Source organism: Sturnira hondurensis, unplaced genomic scaffold (assembly GCF_014824575.4).
Source record: "Sturnira hondurensis isolate 20B ecotype Veracruz unplaced genomic scaffold, ASM1482457v3 Scaffold0011472, whole genome shotgun sequence".
Classification (NCBI taxonomy): domain Eukaryota; kingdom Metazoa; phylum Chordata; class Mammalia; order Chiroptera; family Phyllostomidae; genus Sturnira; species Sturnira hondurensis.
The window spans coordinates 414,122-435,024 of NW_028084103.1; the positions used below are offsets into that span (position 1 = coordinate 414,122).

Here is a 20,903-nt window from a genome sequence, read left to right on the forward strand (position 1 = left end):
AGGCCAGGTCCCCACTAGGGGGAACACGAGGGGCAACCACACACTGATGTTTCTCTCCTCTTTCTCCCTTCCTTCTCCTCTGTCTAAAAATAAATAAGTAAAATCTTTTTTAAAATTTTGCTAATGAAATTATAGGCCTGGGGTGTGACTACTCATCATGACCTGCATAATTAGGAATTTGTGATAGGATCACCCTGTGAGGTTACTTTCAGTCACTGAACTTATATTGGGTTTGCAAAAGTTAGTTTTTCCCATAGGATGACTCTACCAGTGCTTAGTTGTCTGTAACTTCATTTGAAACAATTTTGTTAGATTGTATTGTGACAGCTGTCATATCAGTATGCATTAAAAAAACTTACTGAAATTGGTGAATTTTTGTGTTGCCATTTTAATATTGAAGATGGAAGAAAATATGCAACATTTTCAGTATATTATGCTTTATTATTTTGAGAATGGCAAAACACAAGTGAAAAGCCAAAAAAGATTTGTATGTTGTATGGAGAAGGTGCTGTGACTGATTGAATGTAGCAAAAGCAGTTTGCAGAGTTTCTTGGTACTATTGATATTTTGGCCAAATAATTCTTTGCTGTGGAGCTGTCTTATGCATTGGAGGATGTTTAGCAGCACCCCTGTCCTCTACCCACTAGAAGCCAATTGTTGGAGATAGCTGACATACTTAGAATATCCAAATCAATACAGTTAGTGGTCAAAATGAAAAATGTGTCTTTTACTTTACTGAAAAAACAAAGCGGAGTTTTTGGCCAACGCAATACATATCCTTTTTCATTTACCTTCTAAAAATACTAATTGAACTGTTTCTATGAAGTGTCAGTGAGCACACTATTGTTGAAGATGCTTAGGTAGTATCTAGGTGATTATTTATTAAGGATGTTTAAGAAAGCTTTTCTGTATTAGTTTTTGAGGTTGTTTGGATTACTTTCAAATTTGTAAATATTAGGATTTATCCTCATGAATGCCATAAACACACTTCTGTCCAAGCTATTTATGTATGTCAATGAGGTCTTGGAAAATCAAGGCAAAGCCAGAGAAAAGAAAGACTAGAATTGTTTATTTTCTATCATCACAGAAGATGAGATAAATTTTATCACCATGAACAAAGGAGTAAATTGTAGCTGTAGGTACAAGGTGAAAAGAGTAGGAAACTCTTACCTGTAGCAACTTCAAAGGATCTCTGAGGAGACAGTAAGGAATGGGGGTGATGTTGTATTTGATGATGTAATATATGTTATAAATGAATGTAATTTAGAAAAACAAGAGTCTATTCCTTGGCTGATAAGCTAGGGACAGTCCAGTAGAGCAAATAGCAAAATAAACTTGTACTATATTTGCATTTATCTGTCTCCTGGAAACTAAACAGGTTTGAGCAGCAGTATTGAGTTCTGAATTGTATGCAGTCATCTCCATGTCCCTTCCACTTCTAAGTATCTGTTTTAGATGGTTAATTCTCAACACTATGGTATATGGTATGTCAGAATGGTTTTACAAATGATTTTTTTTTGTTTTGCCCCCTCAGTGTAGTGTTCTTGAGAACCTTAAAGAGCTACTGCAGAATTGGCTTTTGTGGCTTTCTATGGACATCCACATGAAAACTGTGATGGATAGTTCTCTGTGAGTTATCTTACAAACCTCCACAAGAGATGGTCTGTATACAAATGTTTGTATATAAAGTTTAATAGTATAGCATGAGACCTAATTGTTTTATGTAAATGCTTAGTCCTGTTCTTCTGAAAGACTTTGTTATTTTTCATCTTCCTCTTTACAATCCTTAGAGGAAGTATAATAAATCAGAAAGCAAACCCTAAGCAAGAGTTAATGTAGAAAAACAGTGGAGAGCTGATGTTAGAACTTTTGACTTTGGATTCCATTCAGTTTGGCTCACTTTATAAAATGTATTCTTGTATATGTAAAGTCAATTTTGATGCTGGCTAGGAAAATCTGTAATTTTGCTGTACAGTTTTGTTTTTTATGTCTCTCTGATGTATTTTGGTGATATACATTAATTTATTTTCACTTTGGGATGAAAAAGAGCATCGAATGTTTCATTATGTTGTTTATTGTTAACACTGTGTGCTTCACTCTCAAAGTGAAAGTAAAAGACTGAGCTTCAAGGAATTGCCTAATTAGGTTGTTTTTATTATACCTAAAATCTTTGGCTTCTCCTATGTTCTGTTATCAGCCACATTATTGTTTTAAAAACTTTGTATTAAAGAAAATAGTATATTACTCCTATGTGCCTATCACAGTTATCAAAACATGGTTAACTTTTTTTTATCTGTAACACCTCTCACTTGCCTCCTCATCCATGTTAGATTTTTTAAAGCAAAACCCAGACATAATTTCAGCTGTTGAAAAATGATACCAGTATAACAGCTAAGAAATTAATAGTTCTGAATATCTTCAAATATCTAATCAGTGTTAAATTCCCTACATTATCAGTCACATTCTTTATTAAATAAGGGCCCATAGCTTCAATTATAAAAAGCTGGTAGTTAGCTTGGTTAAAAGAATATCCCAGACTTATTGATATGAGAGTAGAGAATAGAGAATAGAAGCTTCTTGGAAGTAGCTTGGGAAATTGTTTTTAATTCTTTATTTTCATTACTGCAATACTTCTGTATATCATGTATCACTTTTAGAAGTAAATGGAGCGTTTGTGGGTAGTGAAAGTGTCTTGTAAAGCAGTGCTTCTCAAAGTGTGGTCTGTGGACCAGCACATCAGTGTCACTTGGGAACTTGTTAGAAATTCAAATTCTCAGGCCCTACCCTAGACCTCCTGAACTAAAACTCTGGTGGGAGGGCCCAGTAATCTGTGTGTTAATAAATGTTTCCATAATTTTGATGCAAGCTAAAGTTTGAGAACCACTATCATGAAGAAATTTCATTTAAATGCTTAACTTTTTTGAACACCTGTATTCTATAATCTTTGGTCAACTTGCAAGGTAAGTCTTAGACACCCTGATATAAATGCTTTACAATTTCTGTATTTTCTTTTCAAAAATCCTAGGATCCTTTTTTTAAAAGCAGAAACATCAATGTGTGGTTTCCTCTTGCACGTTCCCTACTGGGGACCTGGCTTGAAACCCACATATGTGCCCTGACTGGGAATCGAACCAGCAACCCTTTGGTTCATAGGCTGGTGCTCAGTCCACTGAGCCACACCAGCCAGGGCCTTGGATCATTTTTTAATTAGTGTCGTACATTTCGGGAGGGCATTTAAAAAAGAGCTCTGCTTTCCAAAATTCTTAAAACAAGCAAATGGTCATAAATGTAAGTAACTTTGCTTGTTATAGTACTACTTGTCATTATATAATATAGCTCTTATAAGTTCTCAGTAATTCCTTCTATTTTGGCGATATGGATGTAATGAAATATCTCCATCATATGACCATATGACATTACTGTCAAAGAGGGAGTAAATTGTAGTTGTAAATCACAAGGAACAAAAGGTAGGAAACCATTCTCAAAAGTGGTTCTGGCTGGGGGGACACATTTTTGGTTGACAGTGGCTGAGATGAGTGTTCCCATTAGTAGTAGATGGGAGCAAGAGGTATTAAACATGCTGCAGTGGGTGGGGAATAGGAGGCAGTCCTGAACATCAAATTGTTTCATCCGAAATGCCAGCAGTGTCCTATGGAGATACACTTCAAAGGATGCTTTTCTAAGCAGTCTTCATTGTTCAAATTATTTCAGTTGCATTCAACAACTGCTGCCAAAATTCATAGTTAAGATACAATTTTGCAAATGCCTGGTTGACTATATGGATACCTGCTTATTTGAAAGATCTCCTAGCCTTTCCCTGCTCTCTCTGGCACTGAGGATCATAGTGGTAGGAAATGGTAAAGTCATTATTATCTTTCAAGATCTAAGATAATATACTATTCCTTTTTCTATCTGCATAACTGTTGTTGGCCACCTAGATCAGGGTGTAAAGCTATGAAATCACATTTCTAGGTTTTTTCCTAACACACTCAACAGTGAATTGAAGGACAGGAACAATTAGATGGATGAATTGAGCAGTTATACCCACGATTTAAAGAGACACAGTTCAGTGATTTGGAAAGAATATAAAATATACAAAAATGGCTTTTACTAAAACAATGTAAAATGCCCAAAAATTATTAATTCAGTTTTAGGAATGAATTAGATTCCATTTAATTAAGATGAAAATATTCCTAATAGCATTTCAGGTCAGGAATTCAGGCAAAACTAAGTTTTGATTTGTGTACTTGGTAACTAATTTGCTGACAGCTATGGTTGCTGGACAATATATACTAACTACTTTGGCTTTTATTTAATATTGTATAAGGTCTCTCTGGAGCTTAATCCTTTATCTCTCTGGTATTTACTAGATTGATTGCTGGGGATCTTCTATGAATTAATTTTAATGGTTCCCTAGAACGCTGTGTAGTTTTGTGATTAATTACTGTGATTTAAAGGTGAATTATATATTGAAACACTGATCATTTTCTGAAATACCTAACAGTTTTTTGTTATATATTATTCAGCTTTGCCTTGGAAATTGTTAGGAATTTTGCTAATATGGCTCTGATTGTCATGATTTCTTGTTGCAGAGAGACAACTTTCAGTGGATCCATGAAGTCTGTGTTTGAACTAATTCACTATGTAGGGTGGCTGTCCACCAATGCATTGCGCTTGGAAAGCAACAGTACTTTCTTGCTGCACTTTGTTTTGGATTTCTATGAGAAGGTAGTGTATATCCCATTTACCCTGTTTAGATTTTTGGGATGGCTTTCTGCTTCACTTCTCTGTTATTTCAAATTTTATTTACAGTCCTTAATTTGGGCTATGACATTATTAGCATAGTTAAAATAAGCTACACATTTTAAAGTTAATGATTATATTCTCACCTGAATAAGTGACTTTCATAAAACCTAGTGGGAAAACAATTTTTTTTTAAATTCCAGGTACCTCTTTAGTAGAAATTCTCCTGAATAATGCTGGCCTTAGACAGAAGTCTGTCTCTAGCATCACTTTTTGCTCATCCTTTATATGTCCCCATCCCCTGGAAAAGGTCAAAAGTACCCTCTTGTTTCTTGAGCTCTCTACCCCCCACCTTTCAACTGTGTTTTTTTCTCCCAGTACTTATTATTATGGTACTCTTCTATTCTATAGTATTCGGCCTGGACAGAACTAATATCCAGGAAGTAGCCACTAATCTGTTTTCCTGGCTTCCTGCATGCTTTTGTTTTTCAGGTTGACAGCTACCTAATAGGATAAATCAATATTTATGGAACTTAAAGAAATGCTCTACTTTCCCCCAACTCTAAGATCTCTCCCCAGAAAAAAAAACTTTTTTAATATAGTTTATTGATTATACCATTACAGTTGTTCTATTCCCCCCTTCATTCCCCTCCACCCGCACACTCCCTCCCCCACCATTCTCCCCCCCACTTAGTTTATAACCACGTGTCTCAAGTTCTTTAGATTCTATATTTCCCCCACTATTCTCGCGCTCCCCCTATCTATTTTCTACCTACCATCTATGCTATTTTCTGTGCCTTCTCCCCCCTTCTCCTCCTCCCACCCCCCTGTTTCTAACCCTCCATGTGTTCTTCGTTTCTATGGTTCCACTCCTGATCTAGCTGTCCTCTTGGTTTGCTTTTGTTTTGGGTGTGGTTGTTAATAACTGTGTGTTTGCTGTCCTTTCACTGTTCATATTTTTCATCATCTCTTTCTTATATAAGTCCCTTTAGCATTTCATATAATAAGGGCTTGGTGATGATGAACTCCTTGAACTTGACCTTATCTGAGAAGCACTTTATCTATCCTTCCATTCTAAATGAAAGTTTTGCTGGATAAAGCAATCTTGGCTGTAGGTCTTTGAATTTCATGACTTGGAATACTTCTTTCCAGCCCCTTCTTGCCTGTAAGGTCTCTTTTGAGAAATCCGCTGACAATCTGATGGGAACTCCTTTGTAGGTGACTGTCCCCTTATCCCTTGCTGCTTCTAGGATTCTCTCCTTCATTTTTATCTTGGCTAATGTAATTATGATGTGCCTTGGTGTGTTCCTTCTTGGGTCCAACTTCTTTGGGACTCTCTGAGCTTCCTGGATTTCCTGGAAGTCTATTTCCTTTGCCAGACTGGGGAAGTTCTCCTTTATTATTTGTTCAAATACATTTTCCACTCGTGGCTGTTTCTTTCCCCCTTCTGGTATCCCTATAATCCGGATGTTGGAACGTTTAAAGATGTCCTGGAGGTTCCTAAGCCTCTCCTCATTTTTTTTGAATTCTCATTTCTTCATTCCTTTTTGGTCGGATGTTTCGTTCTTCCTTCTGGTCCATTCCATTGATTTGAGTCCCATTTTCCTTTCCATCGCTATTGGTTTCCTGGATATCTCTCTTCATTTCAATTAGTTTAGCCTTCATATGTTCCTCTAATTTGTGACTGTACTCTACCAATTCTGTGAGCATCCTGATAAATAGTGTCTTAAATTGGACTTCTGAGAGGCTGGCAATCTGTTGGTCACTTAGAGTTATTGGCTCTGGGACTTTGAGTTCTTGCACCATCTTTTGGGCTGTTCTTGCCTGTTAAGTAGCAGGAACGGAGCCCTAGGTTTTCACCAGAGCAGAGCAACTCAGTCGCTGGGTTGTGACATTGTATGTGGGGGCAGGGTCAAAGAGGGAGAATGGCTTCCCTCCGGGGCCTGCTGCGGTGACCCCCACAAGCACCGCATCCACCACCCTCACCAGGGCCACGCGCCTCGCTCCACTGCACGCGAGTGTGCCACCACTGTCAGCCCTCCACCACTGGGTTCGCCCCCTGGGGCCTGCGTGGTCCGTCTCACTGTGCGCGAATGTGCGACCTTGGTCAGTCTGCGCCGTACCCCGACTAGGTCTGTCCTTCCCGACCCTGCTCCGCTGCTGGCTCTGCCTCTCTTACCGTCCCCGTTGAACAGTTCGTAGCTGTCGGACTTCCGTATAATTCCGTTTTCTGATCTCTGGGTGTGTGTTAGTTCTCCAAAACTTTTGTTGTATCCAAACTTGGTTGTGGGAGAAGGCACAGTGTTTCCACCTATGCCTCCATCTTGGCGGAAGTCCCCCCCAAAAAAAACTTTTAATGATCTAAAAATAATCCACTATCATAAGGTTGATATTTGGTGAGGTACATTTTTAAGCAGGCTTGTGGCTACCCTATTGATGAATCAGGCACACCCCAACTTGATGTCATATTCATGCTTATTCTCTACTGGTGATTCTTTTAGTAAACTTGTTTGGAGCTTCTGAGGGATAATCCATATACTGATGTTATATTCTCTCCAAAAGGTGTGTGACATATATATAAATTATAACCTTCCATTAGTGGTGTTGTTTCCTCCTGGAATTTTCTATCTTGCACTCCTCAGTATGGATTCGAGTATCCTGAACCAACTCTGTTACATTATGCACAGGTACAAAACCTTTTTACCATTTTGTGAATTAGTACATTATAATTTTATCTTTATTTTTGACTATATAATTAATTATAATTTGTAAATACACAATAAATTTATTGCATATAATGCATTAAACATATAATGCAATAATACATTTAACAAAATAAAATTATTATCTATCTTTTCTGCTAGGGAGTATGAAATAGGAAACATGGCTTTTTTGGGGGGAATGACCTTCCAGTATAAGCTATTTTAACTGTGTGTTTTTTAATATCACTGTGGGGCATATAGATTAAACATTTTTAGTTAAGGATCTTTTGTGCAATGGTACTGCTGCACTCACCATTGTTAAATTCATCACTGTCTTAAAAATTAGTCATTTGCTGACATCTGATTTAGCTTTTCTGGTGAAAAGAACATTTTTCTGGGAGATATAGGGATCTGTTGCCAATTATATGAAACTAAGTATTATTCCTTTAACTTATGGACTGAAATTACTCTTTTTAAAGTCCTTAAGTGTAGACTTCTTTGACATAACTTGCAGGACTATGCCAAAGTTAAAGTGTTTAAAAATGAATTAGATAATAGTTCTCAAGCATGATAAAAAAATTACATTTTAAGTTTCCCCTTTTTTCTTCTGTACCTGTTTCTACATTAATATAATATGTTTTGTATTAGTGACTGACTGCTTTTGATTCTCTATTAACTTTTAATAGTGAAACATTAAAAGAATTTTCTTTATTTTTCCTTTTCATTGAAGTATAATCTACATACATTCAAGTGCATATCTTAAATATACAATACAGCTCATTATTTAAGCCTTTGATGGTTTTTATTTCTTGAGAAGAATGTATCATAAAAGACTTACAACCTTAACTACACAGCTGGATATTTGTGTGTGTGCACATGTACATATTTAAAGTGTATGCTTTTGTTTATGTTTACATTTCAAAGGCTTTTAATATTAAACATTTCATTTTTTTCATCCTTTTAGATACCGTAATAATTTAATAGCTGCAAAGAAAAATGAGTTGGTACTAAAGGTATGGATGATAAACCTGTGTGGTCACCATTGTTTAAAAATCGAGTGTAGATATATGTGATCTTTGGGGAATAAGAAGGGAAGGGAGAATAAGTGATGATGACATTTTTTCCCTTTCCCAACAGATAAAATCAGAGTTCATATTCAGCAGCAAGACCTATCAAGAATATAATCACTATTTGACAGCCATGGTTGGTTGCCTATGGACATCCAAACCTTTTCAGAAAGGATCATATTTCGACCCAGAAGTCTTTAAGAAAATTGGAGTTGCAAAGTATAAAACCAGTTTAAATTTAGTCCATCACCCTGCTCTATTGAATTACGCTATTTCCTTTTTGCTAAAGGTAAGGATAATTAAAAGATTTTTATATTTTGTATAGGAATACTATGATGGCAGAAATAGAAAATGCCATAATTTTAGTGTGTTTGAATTGCAAAATGTGTTTAGTCATTCCTTTTTTAGTTCCAGCTAAATTTTGGGCATTGTGGTAAGCTCGGGATTCAAAGTTAAGTAAGCCCCTATCCTCCAAAAGCTCCAAGAGCAGGGACAGACTTGTAAATATTACTACATTACAGTGTGGGAGGTGAGAAGAGGTACAGTTGTGAGAAAGATGGGGGAGTGATTATTAGTTCATTTCTGCTTGGGTAGAGGTGGTACCAGGTAAGAAAATGCTGCAGAGAAGTGGAAACTGTTATAAAATCTGTTTAGACAAGATGGAAAATGTAGGATGGTAATATCATAATTAGAGTTGGAGTGTTAATCAAAGACTACTAATTTAATGGATTGATGTCAATATGCAGGCAGATTTAGGTGAGGCTCTTCTTAGGCCTTGATCATCAGCCCTATCATTTTAGTACTATCTTAGTGTTATTTGAGTATTGACTCACGAAGAACTCAAATAGTGTATACATATCCAATGGGTGGGTGACACAAGGTGAGATTCCAAATACACCCACATATTCTGGATTTAAAATTCCCTTAATAGACTGGGACATCGACAAATCTGACAAAATGGGGGACAATGTACAGAATGGAAGAGATATTCATTGAATAAATATTGAATGTATGCATGTGATGAACCAGATATTGTGGTGAACAAGATAAATCTGTTGTTGCCCTCATAGAGCTTCCAGCCCAGTGGAGGGGCAGTCATTACAGACATCTTAGAATTAAAAATGCTGGGTAATATGGGGAAAGTATTGAAGATGATAAAAAAATTTATAAGGGTGCCAACCCAGTTCAAGCTTTACAGAAGTGATGCTAATTAGAGTTTTTTGTTTGGTTGGTTGATTTTTCTTTCTAACTCATTTGTTCTCTGACACTGAATTAGATATTCCAGGTCAAAATCAATTCCCTTAAATCAGAGCTTTTCTGACCTTGACACTATTGACATTTTTAAAAAGATTTTATTTATTTATTTTTTACAAAGAGGGGAAGAGAGGGAGAGAAACATCAATGTGTGGCTGCCTCTTTTGCACCCCTCACTGGGCACCCAGCCCACAACTCAGGCATGTGCCCCAACTGGGATTGAACCAGTGACCTTTTGGTTCTCAGGCCAGCGCTCAGTCCAGTGAGCCACACAGGACTAATTGGAGTTTTGAAGGATGAGCATGAGCTTGTCAAGGCAGAAGCAGTATTTGAGGTAAAGTGCAGGTAGAGGAGGAGACAGCAAGCTTCTTCCATAGAGGGCCAGAGTGTATATATTTTAGGCTTTGCAGGCTATGTGGTCTCTGTCAAGAATATTCAATCTTGCCATTGTAACATGAAAGCATCCATAGATAATGGATAAACAAATGAACATAGTTGTGTTCCAATAAGGTTTCTTTACAAAAACAGGTGGTAGCCTGGATGTGTGCTGTGGACCCTGGAGTGCTTGTTAGAAACTGCCATGTTGGAGGAACTTAAGTAGAATTATAGGGCTTGAGCAGGGATTTTACCCTGAGTGGCAGCAATACCTAGGGTGCCTCTTCAAAGTATACTTTTTTTTTGTCATTGTCCAGTTACAGTTGTCCCACATTTTTCCCCATCGCTGAGCCCTACCCCATCCCACCCACTCCCACAGTCAGTCCCCTCCCATTGTCCATGCCCATGAGTCCTCTATTCATGTTCCTTTTCTTGTCCCTTCCCCTTTCTCCCCCCAGTACAATCCTCCCCCGACCCCTCTGCTCACTGTTAGTTTGTCCTTTATTTCCAAGTCTACACTTCTATTTTGCTTGCTTGTTTGTTTTGTTGGTTAGGTTCGACTTATAGGTGAGATCATATGGTTTTTGTCTTTCACTGTCTGGCTTATTCCACTTACCATAATGCTCTCCAGTTCCAGCCATGCTGTCACAAAGGGTTGAAGTTCCTTCTTTCTTTCCACTGCATAGTTTTCCATTGTGTAAATGTACCATAGTTTTTTGATCCATTTATTTACTGATGGGCACTTAGGCTGTTTCCAACATTTGGCTATTGTACGTTGTCCTGCTATGAACATTGGGGTACACAGGTTCTTTTGAATTGATCATTAGGACTCTTAGGATAAAATCCCAGCAGTGGGATCCCTGGATCGAAAGTCAGTTCCATATTCAGTTTTTTAAGGAAATTCCGTAGTATTTTCCACAGTGGCTGTAGCAGTCTGCATTCCTACCAACAGTGCACTAGGTTTCCCTTTTATCCACAACCTCGCCAGCACTTGTTGATTTGTTGATTTATTAATGATGGCCATTCTGACTTGTGTGAAGTGATATCTCATTATGGTTTTAATTTGCATCTTTGTGATAGCTAGTGATGCTGATCATCCTTTCACATGCCTGTGGGCCCTCTGTATATCCTTCTTGGCAAAGTGTCTGTTCAGGTCCTTTAGCCATTTTTTAACTGGATTGTTTGTCTTCCTGGAGTGGAGTTGTTTGAGTTCTTTACATATTTTGGAGATCAAACCCTTGCCTCAGGTATCATTAGCAAATATGTTTTCCCATACAGTTGGTTCCCTTTCCATTTTGTTGATGTTTTCTTTAGCCATGTAGAAGCTTTTTAGTTTGATGTAGTCCCATTTGTTTACTCTTTCCTTTATATCCCTTGCTGTAGGGGATGTATCAGTGAAAATATTGCTGTCTGGGATATCTGAAATTTTACTGCCTATGGTTTCCTCTGGGACTTTTATGGTATTGCAACTTATAGTTAAGTCTTTTATCCATTTTGAGTTTATTTATGTGTATGATGTAAGTTGGTAGTATAGTTTCATTTTTTTGCATGTACAATATCAGACCTTCCAACACTATTTGTTGGAGGGGCTATTTTTACTCCATTTGATGCTTCTGCCCTCTTTTTCAAATATTAACTGACCATAGAGACATGGTTTATTTCTGGGCTCTCTCCAATATTATTTTGTACTAGTTGCAGGTGTTAAGTTCACCAAACATTGTTTTATAATCTGTGTCTGGTGATTCCAATATTTGGAGTTTTTGTGTGTCTGTCTGTGTTACCTCCTTTTTCTGTTGCATCTTCATCATGTTGCTTAATTTCTTTGTGTGCTTGGTTATATTTGACCATGTACTAGATACCTGAAGTATTTTTGTACAAGGGATTAGAGATTAGAATGATATCTTCCTGTAGAGATATCTTTCATTTGTTTTTCACAGGTACCTGAGGGTATTCTTCTTCTGCAACTAGTCTCATCCAAGTTCTATGCCCAAGGTTCCCATACCTTTGACAGACTGCAAATGAACTCTTACCTTGAAAGCATTGGACTTTGCATTACTAGTTCAAGGTGGGGTTTGCTTTATACGAGTTCCCACTTTTGGCAAACCCTGTGCCTTGACTTTAGTCAGCTTAGTCCTTCAAGGCTGTAGAAGTACAGCTCAGTTTGCAGCTGATTCCTCTGGATTGACAAATGCCCTTAGGCCAAGAGTGATTTTGAGTATTAGGTTTACCTCTCTGGGTTCCATCTTCCACATTTTGGCTTACTTAACCATAGATTTTGGCATTCATTACATTGTGTTATCTCTATTTCTTTTTTTACATTTTTTTATTCTGTGAATTTTAAACATAAAAAAGTGGAGAAAATATTATAATGAACTCCCATGTACCCATCATTCAGTTTAGTCTCTACTCCCACCCAGTTTTATACTCTTCAACATCCAATTACTTTGAAGCAAATATCAAATGTTACAGACTTTTACTGTAAATGCTTCATTATATACCTCTACATGATATGGGCACTTGCAAATTTTTCTGCCTTGGCTAGTGTAGCTCAGTGGATTGAGTGCCAGCCTGTGAACCGAAAAGTTGCCCTTTCAGTTCCTGGTCAGGGCACATTGCCTGGGTTGGAGGCCAAGTCCCCAGTTAGGGGCATGCGAGAGGAAACCGATCACATCGATGTTTCTCTCCATCTCTTTCTCCCTCCTTCCCCGTCTCTTTGAAAATAAATAAAATTAAATTCAAGATGAAATTTTTTTAATCTTTTTTAATTTAATTTTTTCATTTACATTACTTTTATTGTGTATTTTCTATTACCATTTATCCCCCTATACCTTCTTTTACCTCCACTTTTCCTGCAATCACTACACTGTTATCCATGTTCATGAGTTGTATTTTTTCCTTTTTGCTCCATGTCTTCTTCCTTTTTGAAACAACTGTCTTAAGATATGTAATTAAAATACCATAAAATTCACTCATTTAAAGTTCACTGACTTTTAGTAGAGCTATGTATCCATCACCAGTGTTTTAGATTATTGGCATTTTCCCCAAGAGAAACCCCATTCCCTTACCCATCATGCCCTTGTCTCCCCATCCACCCAGTCCTAGGCAAGCAGTAATCTCCTTTATATCTATGCAATTTTTCTTATATTGGCAATTGATAAAAATAAACTCATATAATGTATGTATTTTTTATGACTGGCTTATTTCACTTAGCACAATGTTTTCAGAATTTGTCTGTGTCATAGAATGTGTCAATACTTTGTTACTTCCAAATATTTCTTTGTGCGGATATTCTACATTTGCTTATCCATTCTTCAGTTGGAAATTTAGGTTATTTTCACTTTTGGCTATTATCAGTGATTTTTTCTATAAAGCTTTGTGTACATCATTTTATGTACACCAATATTTTCTTTTCTTTATGCACTTAGGAGTGGGAATGTTGCAATTTATAGTATCTCTGTTTAACTTTTGGAGTAACTTTGAGACTGTTTTCAAAGTAGATGCATCATTCTACATTCCTAACTAGCACTATGCTAGGGTTTCATTTTCTCCATATGGTCCCTAATATTTGTTATCAGTTTTTTATTCTGACAATCCTAAAGGATGTGAACTGGTATCTCATTGTGGTTTTGATTTGCATTTCCCTGTTGGCTGTTTATGTTCAGCATTTTTTCATGTGCTTACTGACCATTTGTATATATTCTTTGGAGAAATGTTTATTCAGATGCTTTGTCCATTTTTATTTAGGTTATTTGGCTTATTACTATTGACTTATACAAGTCATTTGCATATTCTAGATTCAGTACACTTATCAGCTATGTTATTTGCAAGTTTTCTCCTATTCTGTGGGTTCTTTTTGATATATTGTTGGTACCTTTTGAATGATAAAAATTCTTAGCTTTAGCCTTCCAGCCAATATGAAGGCATAGGTAGAAATACTTAGCCTCCTTGCACAACCAAAAGAAGGACAACATCAAATTTAAAAACAAAAAGTAACCAGAACTGCCAGATTGAACTGTACCAAGGAGTTAAAGAAGAAACATTCATTCTGATTGGGAAGAGGGACAGAGATGGGTAACTGGATTGGTGAGGATACGTGGCAAGGCCGTGGACTGGGAGGAACAACTGGGAAATGAAGACAGACCACACAACCCAGGGTTCCAGTGTGGGCAAATAAAGCCCCAAAACCTCTAGCTATAAAAACCTGTGTGGGTGGTGGCGGTGGCATGAGAAATTCCCTGCCTCACAGGAGAGTTCACTGGAGAGACCCATGGGGTCATGGGTCTCTCCAGCAAACACAACCCATGCACCTGGGAATAAGCACCAGAAGTGCCTGATTGGCTTGTGGGTAGCAGGGGAAGTGATGGAAGGCTCACTGAGAGCTGAGGAATTGGCACTGTTCCTTCTCTGACCCCTTCTGCACATACAACACCACAACGCAACAACATGGGTTGCACAACCCTGCGGAATACCTAAGGCCCCTGTTACATTGTAAATGTAACAGGCTTGCCGAAACAAAAAAAAAATGTGACCCAAATGAAAGAACAGATCAAATCCCCAAAAAGAGAACTAAACCATGAAGAAGTAGCCAAACTATCAGATGCACAGTTCAAACCACTGGTAATCAGGATGCTCACAGAAATGGTTGAGTATGGTTCCAAAATAGAGGAAAAAGTGAAGGCTATGCAAAGTGAAATATAGAAATATATAGAGAGAATCAACAGTCACAGGAAGGGAACCAGGGCTCAAATCAATGATTTGGACCAGAAGGAAGAAACAAACTTTCAAACACAACAGAATGAAGAAAAAAGAATTCAAAAAAATGAGGAGAAGCTTAAGAACCTCTGGGACAACTTTAAGCATTCCAACATCCAAGTCATAGTGGTACCAGAAGGAGAGGAGGAAGAGCAGGAAATTGAAAACTTATTTGAACGAATAATGAAGGAGAATGTTCCCAATCTGACAAAGGAAATAGACTTCTAAAAAGTCCAGAAAGCCCAGAGAGTCCCAAAGAAGTTAGACCCAAGGAAGTACACACCAAAGTACATCATAATTCCATTACCCAATATTAAAGATAAGGACACAATCTTAAAAGCAGAAAGAGAAAAGGAGACAGTTACCTACAAAGGAGTTTCCATAAGACTATCAGCTGATTTCTCAAAAGAAACCTTACAAGCAAGAAGGGGCTGGATAGAAGTATTCCAAGTCATGAAATGTAATGACTCTATCCAACAAAGCTATTATTAAAATGGAAGGGCAGATAAAGTGTTTCCCAGGTAAGGTCAAGTTAAAGGAGTTCCTCATCACCAAGCTTTTATTATATGAAATGTTAAAGGGACTTGCCTAAGAAAAAGATGATAAAAAATATGAACAGTAAAATGACAAGAAACAACTATCAACAACTGAACCTAAAAAAAAAAAAAAAGCAAAAATTGAAATAGGAATGGAATCACAGAAATGGAGATCACATGGAGGTTTATCAGCAGGGATGGACAGGGGGAGAATGTGGGAAAAGGTACAGGGAATAAGAAGCATAACTGGTAGGCACAAAATAGACAGGGGGAGGTTAAGAATAGTATAGGAAATGGAGAAGCCAAAGAACTTATATGTACGACCCACAGATGTGAACTAAGGAGGGGATGGGATGCTGGTGGGAGGGGTGTGTAGGGTGGACAAGAATAAAAGGGAGAAAAACATGCAACAACTGTAATAGCATAATTAATAAAATATATGTAAACATTTTTTAAATTCTTAATTTTGATGGACTTCAATTTATGAATTTTTTCCTTTTATTACTTGTGCTTTTTTTTTAATGCCTTCCCATTTCCTTCTCCTCCCAGTGCCTGGCAACCACCACTCTGTTATCTGTTTCTCTGAGCTCGGTTATTTTATTTTCATAATATAAGTGGTATCATATGAATAGTTCCTTCTACGTTCCACTTATTTCACCTAGCATAATTCCCTTTGGGTTTATTCATATTGTTTTTAAGTGGCAGGATTTCCTTTTTTAAGTCTGTATAATATTCCATTGTAGGTATATGTGTGTGTGTGTGTATATACTACATTTTCTGTATTCATGTATTGATGGATATTTAGGTTGCTTCCATGTTTTGGAGGCTGTGAATACTGCAGTGCAGATATCTTAAGATCCTGATTTCAGTTTCTTTGGGTTTGACTCTGCATCATATGGTTGTTCTATTTTAATTTTTTGAGGCAACTCCACACAGTTTTCAGTTACACCAATTCACATTCCCGCTAACAAGCTTACAAGGGTTGCCTTTTCTCCACATCCTCACCAACACCTGTTGTGTGTGTGTGTGTGTATAGTTTTTTAAATTTAATCTTTTTTGTAGTCTTTCCATTACCCTTTAGTTTCCTTATATTCCTCTCCCTGCCAGCAGTCACCACAGTGTTATCCATGTCCACGAGTCTTTTTCCCTTTTTGCTCACTCCCTTTACCCTTCACTTACTCCCCCCACTAGCTGTCATCATGCTCTCCATCTGTGAGTCTGTCCCCATCCTCACCTGAGGATATATTTATTAGTTTTAGAGAGAGGGGAAGGAAAAAAGGAAACATTGATTTTAGGGGGAAACATTGATTGGTTGCTTCCTGTATGCATCCTGACCAGGAATTGAACCCTCAACTTAGGTATGTACCTGGACTCAAATAGAACCTCACGGCCATTTGGTGTATGGGATCATGCTCCAACTGAGCCACCCACCCAGGGCTTTTTTGTTGTTGTTTTTATAAGTCGTTTTAAGTGCCCTGGCTGGTGTGGTTCAGTGAATTGAGTGCTGGCCTGCAAACCAAAAGGTTGCCAGTTCAATTCCCAGTCAGGGCACATGCCTGGGTTGTGGGCCAGGTCCGCTATGGGGCGTGCATGAGAGCCAACCATACATTGATGTTTCTCTCTTTCTCCTTCTCTTCCTCTTTCTCTAAAAGTAAATAAATAAAATCTTTTAAAAAGTCATTTTAGCAGTTTTAAGGTGATAAATACCTCATCTTAGTTTTGATTTGCATTTCTCTGATGATTAGATTTAGTGAAGTTTACTGTCTTTTCATATATCTGTTGGCCATTTGTATGTCTTTGGAGAAATGTCTCTATTTCCCTTGCCCATATTTAAATCATCACCATTTTCTTTTTTTATTTTTTGTTGTTAAGGTGTAGGAGTTCCTTATTTATTGTGAGTATTAGCCCTTTATCAGGTATATCGTTTGCAAATTTTTTTCTCATTCAGTATGACTGCCTTTTTATTTTTATTTTTTTCCTTTGCTGTACAAAATTTTTTTAGTTTGATAGTATCCTTCTTGTCAATTTTTGCTTTTGTTGTCTGTGTGTTTGGAGTCCAAGAAAACATTGTCATGCTCAATATCCAGAAGGGGTTTTTTTATGTTTTCTTTTAGGAGTTCTATGATTTTAGGTCTTATGTTTAAGTCTTTAACCCATTTCAAGTTGATTTTTGTGAGTGCTGTAAGGTAGGGGTTCAATTTCATTATTTTGTATATGCATACCCAGTTTTCCCATCACCATTTATTGAAGAGACTATTTTTGTAATTGTGTGTTCTGGGCACCCTTGTCAAAATCAGTTGACCACCTATGCAGGAGTATATTTCTGAGCTCCCTATTCTGTTCATGGGTTTATACTGTTTTTGATTACTGTGGCTTTATCTATTTTCTAAATAGATAACACCTTTATCTAAAGGTGTTTTGTGGTTATATCCAACTTTCATGATTTTTTTTTCTGTTTCTGTAAAGAATGCCATTGGGGTTTTGATAGAGATTGCATTAAATCTGTATATAGCTTTGGCTAGTATGACCATTTTAGCAATATTAATGTTTTGACCTACGAACATGAGATGTCTTTCCACTTATTTGTGTATACTTTAATTTTTATCAGTATTTTATAGTTTTCAGTGTACAAGTCTTTCATGTCCTTGGTTGAGTTTATTCCTAAAGATTTCATTCTTTTAAAAACTATTGTAAATGATATCATTTTCTTAATTTCCTTCCTGTTTTATTTTTTAAAGATTTTATTTATTTTTAGACAGAGGGGATGAGGGAAGAAAGAAAGGGAGAAAAACATCAATGTGTGGTTGCCTCTTATGTGGCCCCCACTGGGGACCTGACTTGCAACCCAGGCATGTGCTCTGACTGGGAATCAAACCAGTGACCCTTTGGTTCTCAGGCCAGCACTCCATCCGCTGAGCCACACCAGCCAGGGCTACTTCTTGTTTTATTTTATTGTACCTTTTTCCATTGCCATTTAGTTCCTTACCCTCCTTCCACCAAAAATCACCACACTGTTATCCATATCGATAAGTTCTTTTTTTCTTTTTGCTCAATTCCTCCACCCCCTATCTTCTCCTCCCCCCATTAGGTGTCATCCTGCTCACCATCTATGAGCCTGTGTCTGTTTTCCTTGTTCAGTTTGTTCATTAGATTCTATATATGAGTGAAATCATATGGTATTTGTCTTCCTCTGACTGGCTTATTTCACTTGGCATAATGTTCTTCAGGTCCATCCATGCTGTCACAAAGGGTAAAATTTTCTTCTTCTTTTTACAAATGAGTAATATTCCATTGTGTAAATGTTCCATAGTCATTTTATCTACTCATCTACTGATGGAGATGTGGACTTTTCCCATATCGTGCCAATTGTAAATATACTGCACTGAGCATAGGGGTGCTTATTTTCTTTCAAATTAATGTTTTGTGTTACTTCGGGTATATGAGGTCTGTCTAGAAGGTATCCAGCCATGTCATATGAAACAGTTATTTATTGAAGAAGGTACAAGATACAAGAAACACTGTACAAAGACAGTGATGCCTCAGTCCCCTTGAAAGTAGGCACCTTGGGACCTCACATAGTTCTTCTAGCGTCTCTTCCACTGTTCAAAACACTCTGCAAAATCCTTTGTTGAAATTGCCATCAGCTGCCCCATGATATTTTCCTGAATCTCCTTGACAGTCTGAAATCTCTTCCCTTTCAAAGGTGATCTTAGTTTTAGGAAAAGCCAGAAGTCCCAGGGTCCCAAATCTGGGGTGTAGGGAGGTTGAGTCACCTTGATGATGGAATATTTTGCCAAAAAACTCTGCAGGCCTTCCAGAATGTGGATCACTTTCAACAGATTCTTGACCATCTTTGAAGCATTTGTACCACTCTTTTTTATTTTAATTTAATTTTATCTTTATTTATTTATTTTACTTTTTTATTGTTCTTCAATTACAGTTGTCCCAATTTTTCCCCCATTGTTCTCCCCTGCCCCACCCACTCCCCACCTTTCACAGTGAATCCCCGCCCTGTTGTCCATGTCCATGGAACCTTTATACATGTTCCTTGACTAGACCCTTCCCCTTCCTTCCCCTATTATGCCCCTCTCATTGCATCGTCTCCCCACAAACCTTCTGAATCATCCAAATAGTTTCTGCATAGGAATGTTCAAGCTTAACACAAAATTTGATACAAATTAGTTCATCTACTCATTCAGTCATTTTGAATGTGATACCACTCAGTACACATGCTCACTTAATGGTGTCTACTGCCCCCACTGACTACTACAGTGAAGTTGACATTGTTCACACATGAGCATTCCAGTGTACTGTTCTTGGCTGCCAGGTTATATCAGTGTCTTGCAAACTGTTCTCATTATAGTAACAATGGCTGGACTTTTTCCGGACAGACCTTATATTCCCAAAAGTGGGATTGCTGGGTCAAAAGGTGGTAGTGTATTGCTTCTGCTTTTTCATGTCAGAGCTAAGAAATCACTTCCTAACCTTAGATCATAAAGATTTACTTCTATGTTTTGTGTCAGAGTTTTATAGTTTTAGCTCTTATATTTAGGATTTTGGTTCATTTTATATTAATTTTTGTATAGGATGTGATATAGGTATTCAACTTTGTTTTCATTTGGCTGTTCAGTTGTCCCAATACCATTTCTTGAAAAGACTATTCTTTTGTTGAATTCCTAACTGTTTATTTGTTGTTATTGTAAATAGAATTGCTTTATTAATTTCATTTTCAGTTGCTTATTGCTGCTGTATAGAAATAAAACTTATTTGTTAATATTGATCATATATCATGAAACCTTGTTAAACTCATTTATTAGTATTTATTGCTTTTCACTGGATTCCTCGGGGCTTTCTGGCAGCAGATAATTTTATTTCCTCATTTCAAGTCTGGATGCCTTTTATCCTTCCTGTTGCCTAATTGCATTCCCAAGAGCCTCAGGCACAATGAATGTTGAAGAAAGTAGCAAGAATGGACAGGTTTACTTTTTTCTTGATCATGGGGAAAACAATTCAGTTTTTTACTGAAGTGTGATGTTAGGGGTTTCTGTGGATGCACTTCATGAGGTTGAGGAACTTCCCTTCTATTTTTTAGTTTGTTGAATGTTTTTTTATTATGAAAGAATTTTGGATTTTGTGAAAGACTTTTTCTACTTCTACAAACATGATGAAGAGGGTTTTCCCTTTTAATCTGCTGATAGGGTATAGTACATTAGTTGATGTTCAAATGTTTAACTCTACATTCCTGGGATAAATCCCACTTGGTCATGAAGAACAATCCCTTTACATGTTGCCAGATTCTGTTTCCCAGCAGTTTGTGGAGGATAAGGGTTATTGATTTTTCCTTGTAATGTCTTTGTGATTGGTTTCGGGTTAATTCCATCCTCACAGAATAAGTTAGGAAGTGTTCTATTTACTACTCTTTGGAAAAGTGATGGGCGTTGATTCTTTATTTTTTATTTTTTTAATATATTTCA

The 20,903-nt window shown here is 37.2% G+C and overlaps 1 protein-coding gene across 2 annotated transcripts in view; it reads left to right on the forward strand.

Moving 5' to 3' along the window:
* The window catches only part of CENPI (centromere protein I), a 77,050-nt gene that overhangs the window by 33,921 nt on the left and 22,226 nt on the right, over window positions 1-20,903 (forward strand). For both annotated transcript variants that reach the window (XM_037060188.1, XM_037060189.1), the window contains 5 exons: window positions 1,535-1,629; window positions 4,593-4,728; window positions 7,306-7,430; window positions 8,410-8,458; window positions 8,583-8,801. In XM_037060188.1, the coding sequence (XP_036916083.1) occupies window positions 1,535-1,629; window positions 4,593-4,728; window positions 7,306-7,430; window positions 8,410-8,458; window positions 8,583-8,801 (624 nt within the window). The remainder of the gene's footprint in view (window positions 1-1,534; window positions 1,630-4,592; window positions 4,729-7,305; window positions 7,431-8,409; window positions 8,459-8,582; window positions 8,802-20,903) is intronic.